Below are 12259 nucleotides of genomic sequence, written 5' to 3'. Positions count from 1 at the left end.
TGGTTGATCAGGTAATCTATAGCCACAGAGGGAATTAAATTCTCATCTTCTAATCCCTTAATTATAGAACTGTGTTTGTTTATAGGAAGTCCCATTGACTCAACTAGGATGCTCTAAATGTCTCTGGGAAATAAATAATAGCATCTTGCTTTACACTTATTTGAAAAAACGTCCACTGGAGCAGGTATTGTGTTTTGAATATAAGAGTAAAAGTTGAGCAAACAAAGGACTTTTTCAGGTACACATTTCAGAAATGAAATACTCAAGCAGTTCATTCTACATGGTCCAGATGAAGTAAAAAAGTACATTTGCTCACACGCCTCTAGAGATAGCTGCTACATAGGACAAAATGCGCAGACTGTCTTTTGAGATTCCAGCCTTCTCCGGTGGTCCAGTCTTCTCCAAAGGACCCACTACTGGACACAGGAGAAGCGTGACAGGGAAGGAGCAGAAGATGCCATGTATTGACTGTATGTCTGCAATTTCAGAGTTTGTTTGTGATCTAAAAGTTACTGAATAATCAGAAGAAAACAAAAATCTTCAGGAAACATTTGATTAACATTTTATGCACTACATTCATACTAGAAATCAGTTTCTATGGTTTACTTTCATGAATGATTTTTCTGATTTCTTTTTTTCTTCTAATTTTGGTCCAACAACTGCCCAGATATTCGTTGTTGGCTGTCACAGCCCGCTGCAAGGTTAGGTCAGAGGAGTACACAAATAGTTTGTAAAAAAAAATAGCTGTAAAAAAAAAATAAATAAATTGGTTTTTTTTTGAGAACAAGGTCTGTTCTTATGGTAATCTCTCAGTAAAGCAGTTTTCATGTGCATCTTTTGAAAGGAAAATGTTATGAACTTTGGAGTTTGGTATTTCAAATTTGTTTGTATTGTTTTTTTCCTAACGTACAGTAAAGGAACTTCTATGTTTATGATAACAGTGATAGGAGGACCTACCCTCTACAATGACTACTGTGAATTTGATCCTCTCCTTGTCATAATATCCAGATCAATATTACTGCTTTTGTAAGTGATGAGGATTTTGAAGTGAGGTTTCTTTTGCAGTCTGTCAGAGAGTGAAGAAGAATGATGAGTTAGCGTATTCGCTTATGGTAAGATGTTAGATGAGTGACAGCTTTGGTGAGGCTGTTTGGAGATGTGGCAGCAAGGAAGACCCCGGGAACTACAGGCCAGTGAGTCTCACCTCTGTGCCTGGGAAGATCATGGAACAGATCATCCTGGATGACATGCTTGATTACATGAGGAATGAGCTGTGATCCGAGACAGCCAGCACGGCTTCACCAGGGGAAGGTCATGCTTGACCAATCTGGTGGCTTCTATGATGGAGTGACGGCATCAGTGAACAAGGGAAAGTGACCAATGTCATTTACCTGCACTTGAGCAAGGCCTTTGACATGGTTCCTCACCACATCCCTATCTCCAAATTGGAGGGATGTGGATGTGGCTGGAAAGGTGGGCCCGGGTGAACCTGATGAGGTTCAGCACAGCAAAGCGCAGAGTTTTGCACTTGGGCCAGAGGAATCCCTGGCATCCTTACAGATTGGAAGGAGTGGTCCTTGAGAGCAGCCCTGCAGAGAAGCACCTGGGGGTCTTGATAGATGAAAAGCCTAACATGAGCCAGCAGTGTGCTCTTGTAGCTCAGAAAGCAAACGGTATCCTGGGCTCCGTCAGAAGAGGGGTGGCCAGCAGGGACAGGGAGGTGATTGTCCCCCTGTACTCTGCTCTTGTGAGACCCCATCTGGAATACTGTGTCCAGGTCAGTACAAGAAAGATAGGGAGCTGTTGAGAGGGTCCAGAGGAGAACCATGAAGATTATCAGGGGGCTGGAGCACCTCCACTATGAGAACAGGCTGAGGAAGCTGGGCTTGTTCAGCCTGGAGAAAAGAAGGCTGCAGGGTGACCTCATTGCAGCCTTTCAGTACCTAAAGGGAGCCTAAAAACAGGAGGAGAATCAACTCTTTGAAAGAGTTGATAACTGCAGGACAAGGGGAAATGGTTTTAAGTTGAGGGAGAGGAGAGTTAGGTTGGATGTCAGGGGGAAATTCTTTACAGAGAGAGTGGTGAGGTGCTGGAACAGCTGCCCAGAGAGGCTGTGGATGCCCCTGGAGGTGTTCAAGGCCAGGTTGGATGGGGCCCTGGGCAGCCTGGTCTATCATTAAATGTGGAGGTTGGTGGCCCTGCCTGTGGTGGAGGGTTGGAGATTCATGATCCTTGACGCCCCTTCCAACCCTGTGATTCTGTGATTCTGTGACTGATGTGGATTGCATAGAATAATGGTGAATGCATACAAAATAGTTGAGCTTTTCCAGGCAGAGCAATTAATCAGCAGCAAACTACAAAATGAGACAAGACCTCTTTATGGTTCATATTTTTAAGTGTGAAGATCTAGATTCAGGCCAGAGACTCCTCCAGAGGTGGTTGCAATGGATGGGATAGGCAAACAGGGCAGAGTGATCCCAGCCAGCTGTCTGGAGAGACAGGATTACTGAGCAGTTTCCTAAAGCTTTCCTACTAAGCAGCAGATGAAGGGCAGGAGGCAGGTTTACCTCAGGATGAGCCTTCGTCTGACCCACAGAGGACTCTTCTAGTTGAGCAGAGAGTATGCATTCCCCATTGTGGGCTTGCCGCTGCGGCAGGGAAGCATTTTGGCTTTAGCTTCCTTTATCCCTGTAACAATCCCTTCCAGCTCCCCACAGATTTTAGCTTGCCACTTTCTGCTCCTGCAGTGCTGCCTCTTATCCTGCTAGCTTTCATTGATTGCCGCCGCCCCTGACACTCACATGCCCTTTGATGAAGTAGCTGTCCAAGCTCCCATCCCTCCACAAGCTGCGTTACGGACCCACTTTCTATGTGAGACGTTCATTAGTGTCATTTGCCAAAAGGTTTATGTAACAGATGTTGCAAAGCGGCAAGCAGAAACGCACATGCACACACACACACACTAGCATTGCAAAGACCGTCGGGGTGTTGATGATGGGAGGACTGTCTGCAGGACTAGAGTAGCTTGAAGGCACAGCTGCATCTGTTAAAAAGCAACTAATGTCTCTATGTCACCATGCTGTATTTTCAGCTTGTCATCATGGCTGGGACTGTTCTGCTTGCCTACTATTTCGAGTGCACCGATACTTTTCAGGTGCATATCCAAGGTTTCTTCTGTCAGGATGGCAATTTGATGAAACCATACCCTGGAACAGAGGATGAGAGCTTCATTTCACCTCTGGTGCTCTACTGTGTGCTGGCTTCGACTCCGACAGCTATTGTAAGTATAAGAAATTATTTGAATTCTCCACTGCTGCTCCATAAATAACAGCAATAGTCCTGTAATACCTCTGTCCCCTTTCCTCTCTTTTCAGCTGTAATTGATTTACACTTAACTGGTCTCCACTTTGCCTTAGCCTAATATGATCTTCATCAGTTATCTCCAGATGTAATTATTCTGAGGTAATCACAAAGTAAGATTGAGTGGTAGAGCTTGTTAAGCCTGCTACAATAGCTTGCCCACCTCAGTGATTAGTTGTCAATTGTCTGGGCTCCAGAGAAGCATGAATGCAAAAGTGATCTATTACTGGATGTTAAAAAAAAAACAACAAAAAAAAAGGGATAAAGCAGGAGAAAAATGTTGGCTGGAGGTGAAGCATGTTCAGGATTATTTGCTGCTGTAGTAAGAGGACTGTTGTAGGGCTTTAAAGGGCTTAGAAAAACAGAGAGATGCTCAATATTGAGAGAAGTATGAATGCTCCCTCCTTTGTATTTCAAGTTTCTGTAATCACACGGATAAATTCCCATCATACTACATCCTTTGTTTCCTTATGTTGCTTTCTTTTCCTTTTTTTTTTAATCTTTAGTATTTCTTAACTTTGCTTTGTATATCTTTTAAAACTTAATTAAAACCATCCATTATATATTTACTTGTGAGAGGCTAATTGCTGGACTACAGTCCATTTCATTTTACAGTCTGCAGTAATATTAATGCATGAAACGGTGTAACACAGAACTTCATAAGAAACGTGAAAGATATCTGCATCCACAGTTTTTATCAAAAGAGACTCTGTGAAAATGAGTGGTGATTTCAAAATGATTTATGTCAGGAGCTTATGAAAATCCTCTGCAGTAACAGTGTTGTTTTCTCTATTGGAACTCAGTTGCTGCAGGGAAGATGTTTCGCAAATGAAAAAATAAATGCTACATTTCTCCCTAGTGACCTTCGCAGTAACTTTCACAGGCTGTGCTTTTAAAGTGAGTCTGAGTGACGCTGTTATATCTGGATGCTGTGACACTGGAGTTAGTAGGAGGACTGTTCCTTGTTTCAGTGATATGTTATTAAAACTGCTCTTTTTTCAGTTGGATCTTCTTTAAAGATTCCTGGTAAAGTTGTCTGCAAACCTTTCAGGTTCTGCTCTGCTGGATCAACATTTCTTTCCTATCAGTGGCCCAGTAACTTTTTCCTAGTTACTTATAAACAGCTGGTTTTGGGAGTTGAACAATGCTATTTTCACAGTTTATTAAACAGGAGGTGAAAGATTGGAGAGAACATCAAATGAGGGTTTTGTGTACAGAGAATTTCAGTTAAAGAGCAGTGTGGAACTGATGGGTCTGTCTTGCACACCGCTAGCAGAGATTACAGCTTTGGTCCTGAGGTACAGTAATCACACTAAGTTATGGGATATGGGGTTGTAAGCCCTGCTCCTTGGGATGAGCTGTGCTGTTGAACAGAGTCTACTGCTTCATTTAGAGAATGGTCAGTGACACTTGGTCAGTGCCATTGCGGAGCTCTTCACTCCATGCTTTGTTGTGATCTCTGTGTACAACCTCTAAGGAGACAGTAGATCATTCTTCCTGGATAAACAAACATTTTTCTTTTTATTCATAGCATATTATATATTAACATCTTACATAATGTTTTATTTATATTATTGTGTTGCAGTATTAATATATTACTTAAATCCTCTCTGTATAATTTCTTAGTATTGAGCTAATTCTCAACAGAACAGATGTCAAAGGGATCTTTTTCTGTGCTCACAGGTCCTCAGCACAATGTTTTTGTCTGAGCAACTTGACTGTTTCTCATACCCTTCTCTTTCTCAGAGACTTTCCCGTCCTTGCAGGATGATTTCAAACTTTGGCTTTAGTTGATCCCTGTTTCCACTCAGTTTTCTGCTGAAGACTGAGTTTTGGCAATGATAGTTAATAAAAAGCTGGTAAGTGAGATGGAAAGCGAGCTCAGATTCTCTGTAAGAACTGTTCCTGCATTGCATTGCTGGTCAAACCACTGTGTGTGTATCTCTGCAACTATACCCGGGTAGGTGCTGCCTGTTGTTCAGGCAGTATAAGTCCAGAAAGTGATTTTTGATGCAATTGAACATCCATGAACACCCCAGAGGTTTCAATAAAAGGAGTAAGTGCAGCCATTTCTACTCATACTGTGATGATTATAATCTCCCCTGCCTGTTTCCCACTCCCTTTTCCTTTCCTTCCCCCTCCCCCCCCCCCCCCCCCCCCAAAAAAAAAAAAAAAGCAAAAGAAAGAAAGCACAGCTGTGTTTTGTAAAAAGGAAGTTTGCATGCATTCACTGTGGGCTAAGCTACTTTCACTCTGTGCACTCTGTTCTTGGGAGTAATCACTGACAACCTGCAGCTCCAATATGAAGAAATGACATAAGTACAAGGTAATGCCAGTCCTTTTTTTTTCTCTGCAAGACTATTGCTTCACTTTCTGACAGTGAATTGGTTGGCTTGGCTAAGAGGATTTATGGTAGTGAGTGCTGCATGCGTATTGCCCTTTCTCTAATACCTCATGACAGGAGGGGAGTTGTTAACAAGAATAGGAGCCCAGCAGTAGCCAGGAAGCACTCTCAGTTCTGCTTAACAGCCTTTCTGGAGCCATGGAAAATAGTCCAGGAGTCAGTACAAACACTCTCAGATGAGTCACAAGCAATCTGTAAGTGCAGTCCGGTGTGCAGAGCTCTGAACAGGGCTCCAAGCCCTGATTTTAGCATAGATGTGAGGTGTTAGAGTGCTTGAAAGCCAAAAGGGAGCATCTTTATGAATGTAATGGAATATCGTTGTGTCTCCGTCATTTGGCTGTGACAGAGGCCGTGGGGAAAATGAATGCATGTATTTCACAACACGTCTCAGATGTGCTGTTGTGATTTGGTACCACTGTATGTTCCTTTCCCTTGCACTGTAGTGGCAAAATAAATGAGACCAGCCTGTTTTTCTGCTATGCTGGGTAGTTAATCATCATACATCAGAATTACAAAAGTCTTTTAATGCTTCTGGTGATAACCTTTTAGTCTCTGATAATGAGAGTTTCCTGCAAGGGGAGATGCCCGAATCTCATGGTGACACTGTTAAATAAATTAAAATCATGTATGCCTGACTCCATTCTCTGAAATGCATTTTTCTCTCAAATGTTCCACTGAGGATAGGTCAAATGCTTTCATCTGCCTTATTCATTTTTAATTCTCAGAGTGTGTTGATATTAGCATCTTTGCTGCAAAGCAGAAGGGAAATGGTGATTTCAATGATAAATTGCACCTGAAAAAGGACAAACTTGTTTTTCTTTGTAAATAAACATATTATTTCATATTTAGTGGTTTGTCCCCTAAAACATGCATGCTCAAATTTAAGTAGGAAATTATGCTGTCTCTTTATTGCTAGAGTAAAGAGATTCCTACAGTCCTGTCTGTTTTAGATTGTACTTGTCACCTGTACATTCTGGCACCATGAAGAGCTTCCTGGGGAAAGAAAGGTGAAACCATTCATGTCTCATGCCAGTTATTTTCAGTATCCACCTCTTCCTCTTTGCCCTTCTTGGCAGCTGATTTCAGTTGTGATGATGTTGGAGATTGGTTACTAAAAGACTGTTTCTTCCAGCGGTCCTGTTTTCACAGTGAGATGGGGTATAAAAATGCTTTCATTCTGTCTTAGTAAATTAGAATGAGATGAGATGTGATGGAGTGGAATGGAATGGAATAGTTTGGTTGGAAGGGATCTTCACTGATCATCAAGTCTGAGTACCTGACCACTTCAAGACTAACCAAAAGTTAAAGCACGTGATTGAAGGCATTCTCCAAATTCCCCTTGGCACTGACAGCCATGAGGCATCAATCACCTCTCTAAAAAGTTGATTCTGGTGTTTGACCACCTTCACAGTAAGGAAATGTTTCCCAGTGTGATGTCTTATCTTCCCTTGGCACAGTTTTGACCCATTCCCACACACCTGCCATCAATTCCCAGGAGCAAAGCCCAGCACATCCCTCTCCATTTCCCCTCCTCAGAGAGCTGCAGAGAGCCACTTCTCAAACTTCTGTTCTCCAAACTGGGCAGCCCGTGTGTCCTCAGCTTCTCCTCACAGGAGATGCCTTCCAGACCTTTCAGAGGCTAGGGTTAAATTAGTTTTCTCCTTGGCAGTCGTGGCAAGTACTTGGCAATAAGCTACCTACAAAATATGTGCGGACACAGAAAGGGGAGTGGTGAGGAGGAGGAGGAAGATGTTCATTTCCATATCTTCTAAGAATAAAACAGAACTTTAGTCTTTGCCTCATCCACTTGCAAAGGATAAGAAATTCCAAACTCTCAAAAAGCTGCTGTTGTCTTTGGCTTAAGACAGCCTACAGCAACATATCTGCACATTTAGCTAGCAGACACAGATCTTCAAATGGACAACTCCTCTTTTGGTGATCGTAAGTACTTCAGGCAGGGTGAAATTAGTGACAAGATGAATGTGTTTATTTTTGGAGTTGGGGTCTTAGCATAGCTTTTTACTTAGCTGTCCTCCTGGTGATAGGGAACATGCAATATTAGAAGCAGCTTGCAAGTGGAGCTTGAGTTCCATGATAGCAAGTCTGGTGAATTTAAAAGTTATATCCTGCAGTATCGTCTTATGCAGAGCCTGAGAGAAATTATAATATTTCAGTGCGCTGTCAATTCCAAAATAAGGAGGAGTGGGGTATTATTACAATTTGGAACAGAAGTAATAATTATTTGATTTTTTTGCCAATATGAGAATTTTACAAAAATAATGTTTCAATCAGAACAAATTGTTTCATATAAACATAAAATTTTCAAGCCATTTCCTTAAAAATGTTCTGGATATCTCAAGCATTAATTTGTGTTCCTCAAGGGTGCAGGTTTTCATTTCCTTGAAGTAGGATGGAAAGTGCTGCTGCTGTTTTCATGCAATCTTTTTTTCTGTATTTCCAGGAAGGAGGTAGCAGCTCCTTGTAGCTGTTAATGGGCCAATACAATTAAGTTCTTCAAAAGAGCGTTTCTTCTAAGATAACATTATGGTAATCAGTTAAACAAAATGGTGGTCTGAATATTTGTTAGAAGATGAATTATGATGCTATTCTTATTTGTCTGAAGCAGAAGGAAACTGTTCCAGCTTCTCTCTAAACCTCATGCTTGCCTTACAAATTTCAAAAACTTTTTTTTTTTTTTAATGTTTTTCCTGTTTTCATTACCATCTTCCCTCTTTGGCTTTGGTGTAGTGCAGCCTCCCTAGAAGAGAACCTAGGGAACTTCCGTGTTGTGCTGGCTGAGTTTCCTGCAGCTGCTCAGCAGCAGATGCTGAAAAAAACCAGGAGCAGCTTCTGCTGTTCAGAGCCCAGTTACAGCAGCTTTTCCAAGCCTTTTCATGCAGAAGTCCCCAGGCTGTACTAGCAGTGATGCAGCAGGGAGCACTCAGACCCCTGTGGCAGCATCAGTGTCTGGAGTGTCCCTCATGACTTGGAAGGTACGTCTCTTTCCAGGGAGGCATATGGCCCAGTGCTTGCACAGACTTCTCTGTCTGGCCTCCCATTCTGCTTAGCTGCAGAGGAAGAGCTCAGCCTGAGGGCGTTAGCAGCTCCCACTTTGAGCCTGAGAGTGAGCTGGAGGAGGAGCCTTGTGGCTTTGCAGGTGTAGTCTGGGCTGTGGCCTCACTTTCTCTCTTTGAATCTTGTCATGGTGAGCTGGGACATCTAGGAGTATCATACGCATCATTCACAGCAGTGCATTAAAAGGACTGTGGCCAGCAACTTGAGGGAGGTGACCCTCCTGTCTAGTCTCTCTGGTGAAGCCACATCTGGAGCACTGTGCTCAGTGCACATTTGTGGGCTCCACAGTTCAAGAGGAGAGAGTCTAACAGAAGGCCACAAAAATGGTTGAGGCCCAGAGCACCTCCTGATGAGAGAAGGCTGGGGGGGAGGGAGTCTGATCACTGCTTCTGAATAATGGGCAGACGTCCAGAGAATGGGGCTGGGCTCTTTTTGGTGGTGTGCAGCGCAGGGACAAGGCACTGGGCACAGACTGGAACACGGGAAGTCCCATCTGAGGAGAAACTTTTTTACTGTGGAAGTAACAGATCGCTGGGACAGGCTGCCCAGGGGAGTTGTGGAGTCTCCTTCTCTGGAGCTATTCAGAACCCACCTGGATGTGGAGCCTGCTTTAGCAGAGGGGTTGGGCTGGGGAATCTCCAGATGTCTCTTCCAACCCCTACATTCCTGTGATTTCTGATACAGACTCGAGATACACTACAATCCAAAATAGGAATTACTGTGGGCCCACTTCAGGCCTGTGCTGAAGAAATGACTGCTGGAGCATTCTGTGAAGGTCACCATTCACTTGGCAGGCATGCTTTCCCAGTGAGAACTGTGTGCAGTCATTTTGAATCTAGCTGATCAGGGTCCCCGTAACCCACACCTGCTTGTGTTCTCTTGTTTTGAGTGCTCCACATAAAGTTTTTCTCCCAGCCTGTGCCTTCCTTGTCTTAGTTGCTGTTGGGATGCTGCAGACTTAGTTAATTTAGCTGTATCTATTTGTGACAATAAAAATGCCACCATATGCATTCTTGCAGAGAATTCAGGAAATGTCATGCTGCTCATTGAGCAAAAATTAGTTGTGATGTCTCGAGACCCAGAAACATATTTTTTTGCTGCCTGAAATTTTCCTGTGTAATAGCATGTCCCTGATATGACCTGCTGGTCACAGTCCTTTCAATGCACTCCTGTGAATGATGCATATGATACCAGGACACAAACATTTACAGAGTCATGGGCACACCAGTATACCTCAGTCCTAGATGTCCCAGTTCACCATGACAAGACTCAAAGAGAGAAAGTGAGGCCACAGCTAGACCACACCTGCTGTTGTTTTCTTTGATGAAATGGTGTTTACATTGATTGACTGTGCTGCACGGATGCTGTTAAAGCAAATGAGTTGAAAGATTTTTCAGACTCGTAGAAATTGGAATATTGTAACATACTGTCTGTACTTCAGAGTGAAAGGAGCAAAATTCTTAAATCTCAATCCAGCCTTGGCTGCTGTGACTACACCATCAAGTAATTAACTTCTTAAATGGAATGTATCTCCTCAAGGCTTCCCACCCTCACCCACATCACAGTCCCTGCAGGAGAGGTATTGCAGGATGCTACTGCTCTGGAATATCCTGCAAGCAGTATACCAGATTCATACCTGGACAGCTTATCTTAGTCCATCCATAGAGAAGCAGATCCTTTTGATGTTTACCTCTAATCCATTTTTAGAGTGCAATTATGTAAAAAATCATTTGGCATTTGACTGTGAGCTCATCAGAAAGTGGTGTAAGAAGCAAAGATTAAAAGGAAAGATAAAAATCCATTTCCCTTTGAAAGTTAAAGATTGTTCTTGTGTTTAAATTGATAATCAAACAAATTAACATGCAGCAAAGTATGCAGGAGTTCAGAAAGGACTAAGTGCCCCCATTGCACTGAGAATTTGAAAGGGGAAGATGTGGCATGTCCAAAGGTGTTGGTACACACATTGAAGGACTGTCTTTTCCAGGCTGTAGCTGTGTGTGTTCAGATCCATCACAGACAAAAGGCTGTTTATGAGAAAATAAGAGAGATCATTTATCCATCTCTTTGCTAAGCAGGAGCCAGGAAATAAGAAACATGCAGCAAAGGTTTTTGAGAGCTGAATGTTGAGGAGAAAACATTGTGTGGCAGTGCCAATGATGGGAAGCAGTAATGGCGTGGAGGAAATTGAATGAAGTTTTCTCAGTAGACAGGTTGAAATCAGCAGAGGAAAAATGACTGCTCTTGGAAAATATTTCTGATTTGTAAGGGGCCTTTGGGACACCAGTGCAGTACTTTTACCTAACAGCAATACAGTGAGTAAAAAAGTCCAAGCATAAGCTCAGTGTAGTTCATGAATTTGAGAATAAAGCCATAGTGTGACACTACCTTAGTTTCCCTATTGCACACCTCATCTCATGCTGCAGATCACCTGGGCTTTCATTTCCCATCCTCCAATGCAGTTTTCTTGCCATTTCTATCTGATAATTGAATATGACAGAGCAATTAATAAACCTACCATTGTTTTCCAAAATTGAAGTAAAAGTGGTAATTTGGGTGGTTTTGGGTTTTTTTTCCACCCATACACATGAGTCTAAATTTATATTTCAAATTTAGAACTGAACTGTAGCTGTTCGTGTGTTGATGATTCTGTTCTAGCAAATGCTGAGGTACTTCACATTTCTGGGAGGCCAGCTGGACAGTGTCCACATGCAGTTGCCCATTAGGTTTTAAATCATGAAAATCAGTGAAGTTATTCATCCTCAGAAATGAGGAATGAAGAAGAAAAAATCACATTTCTGAGCCATGCATTCAATTTCACATGGATTAGTCTATCAGAACAGGTGCCCAGGCTCACCATGAGTTTTTAGAGCTCAGCAAGGCCTTGAATCCCTCTCTAGAGCCTGCATAAAATGTACAAGGAAACAAAATCCTCAAATTCAGGCAAGAAAATGCAGTGGCAGAGGCAGAACCATGATAATATACCAGCTATATCAAATTAACTTGAGTCATCTCACGAATAGAGTATTATTAACATGTACCCAGAGATTATATTAAATTGAAAGGAGTGGTCAATTAAAAAATCTTATTTTGCTGTGCTGCAGGAATTCTGGGATAGCTCTGCTTAATCAGTAGAGGGAAGTTGGACAGATTTATACGGTGGCCAAATTTACTTCTAAATCTAAGTGGACCTAATTTGTCTACATGAGCGTCATGAGGAGAGTGCAAGATAGCCACGTTCCTTGAAGCCAGGGTGGAACTGAGCCTGGAAAACACTCAACTTCTGATGAGAAGGAACTTTAAAATGATGTAGTGTTAAAGGATTATGTTTTATACCTAACCTTTATTTGAAAAGTTTGGTTTTTTTTTAAGTCAGCTATCTCATGTCTTCCCAGACTAGAATTTGCTCAGAGCATGCATTCC

General features: G+C 42.3%; 1 protein-coding gene across 7 annotated transcripts in view; it reads left to right on the top strand.

The window, feature by feature from the left end:
* The window catches only part of PLPPR1 (phospholipid phosphatase related 1), a 159042-nt gene that overhangs the window by 124453 nt on the left and 22330 nt on the right, over nucleotides 1-12259 (top strand). For all 7 annotated transcript variants that reach the window (XM_048932420.1, XM_048932421.1, XM_048932426.1 and 4 more), the window contains exon 3: nucleotides 3092-3280. In XM_048932420.1, the coding sequence (XP_048788377.1) occupies nucleotides 3092-3280 (189 nt within the window). The remainder of the gene's footprint in view (nucleotides 1-3091; nucleotides 3281-12259) is intronic.

The sequence above is a fragment of the Lagopus muta genome, chromosome Z (genome assembly GCF_023343835.1).
Source record: "Lagopus muta isolate bLagMut1 chromosome Z, bLagMut1 primary, whole genome shotgun sequence".
NCBI lineage: Eukaryota > Metazoa > Chordata > Aves > Galliformes > Phasianidae > Lagopus > Lagopus muta.
Note: the sequence above shows the minus strand (reverse complement) of the source record. Positions and strands in the feature narration are given on the sequence as shown.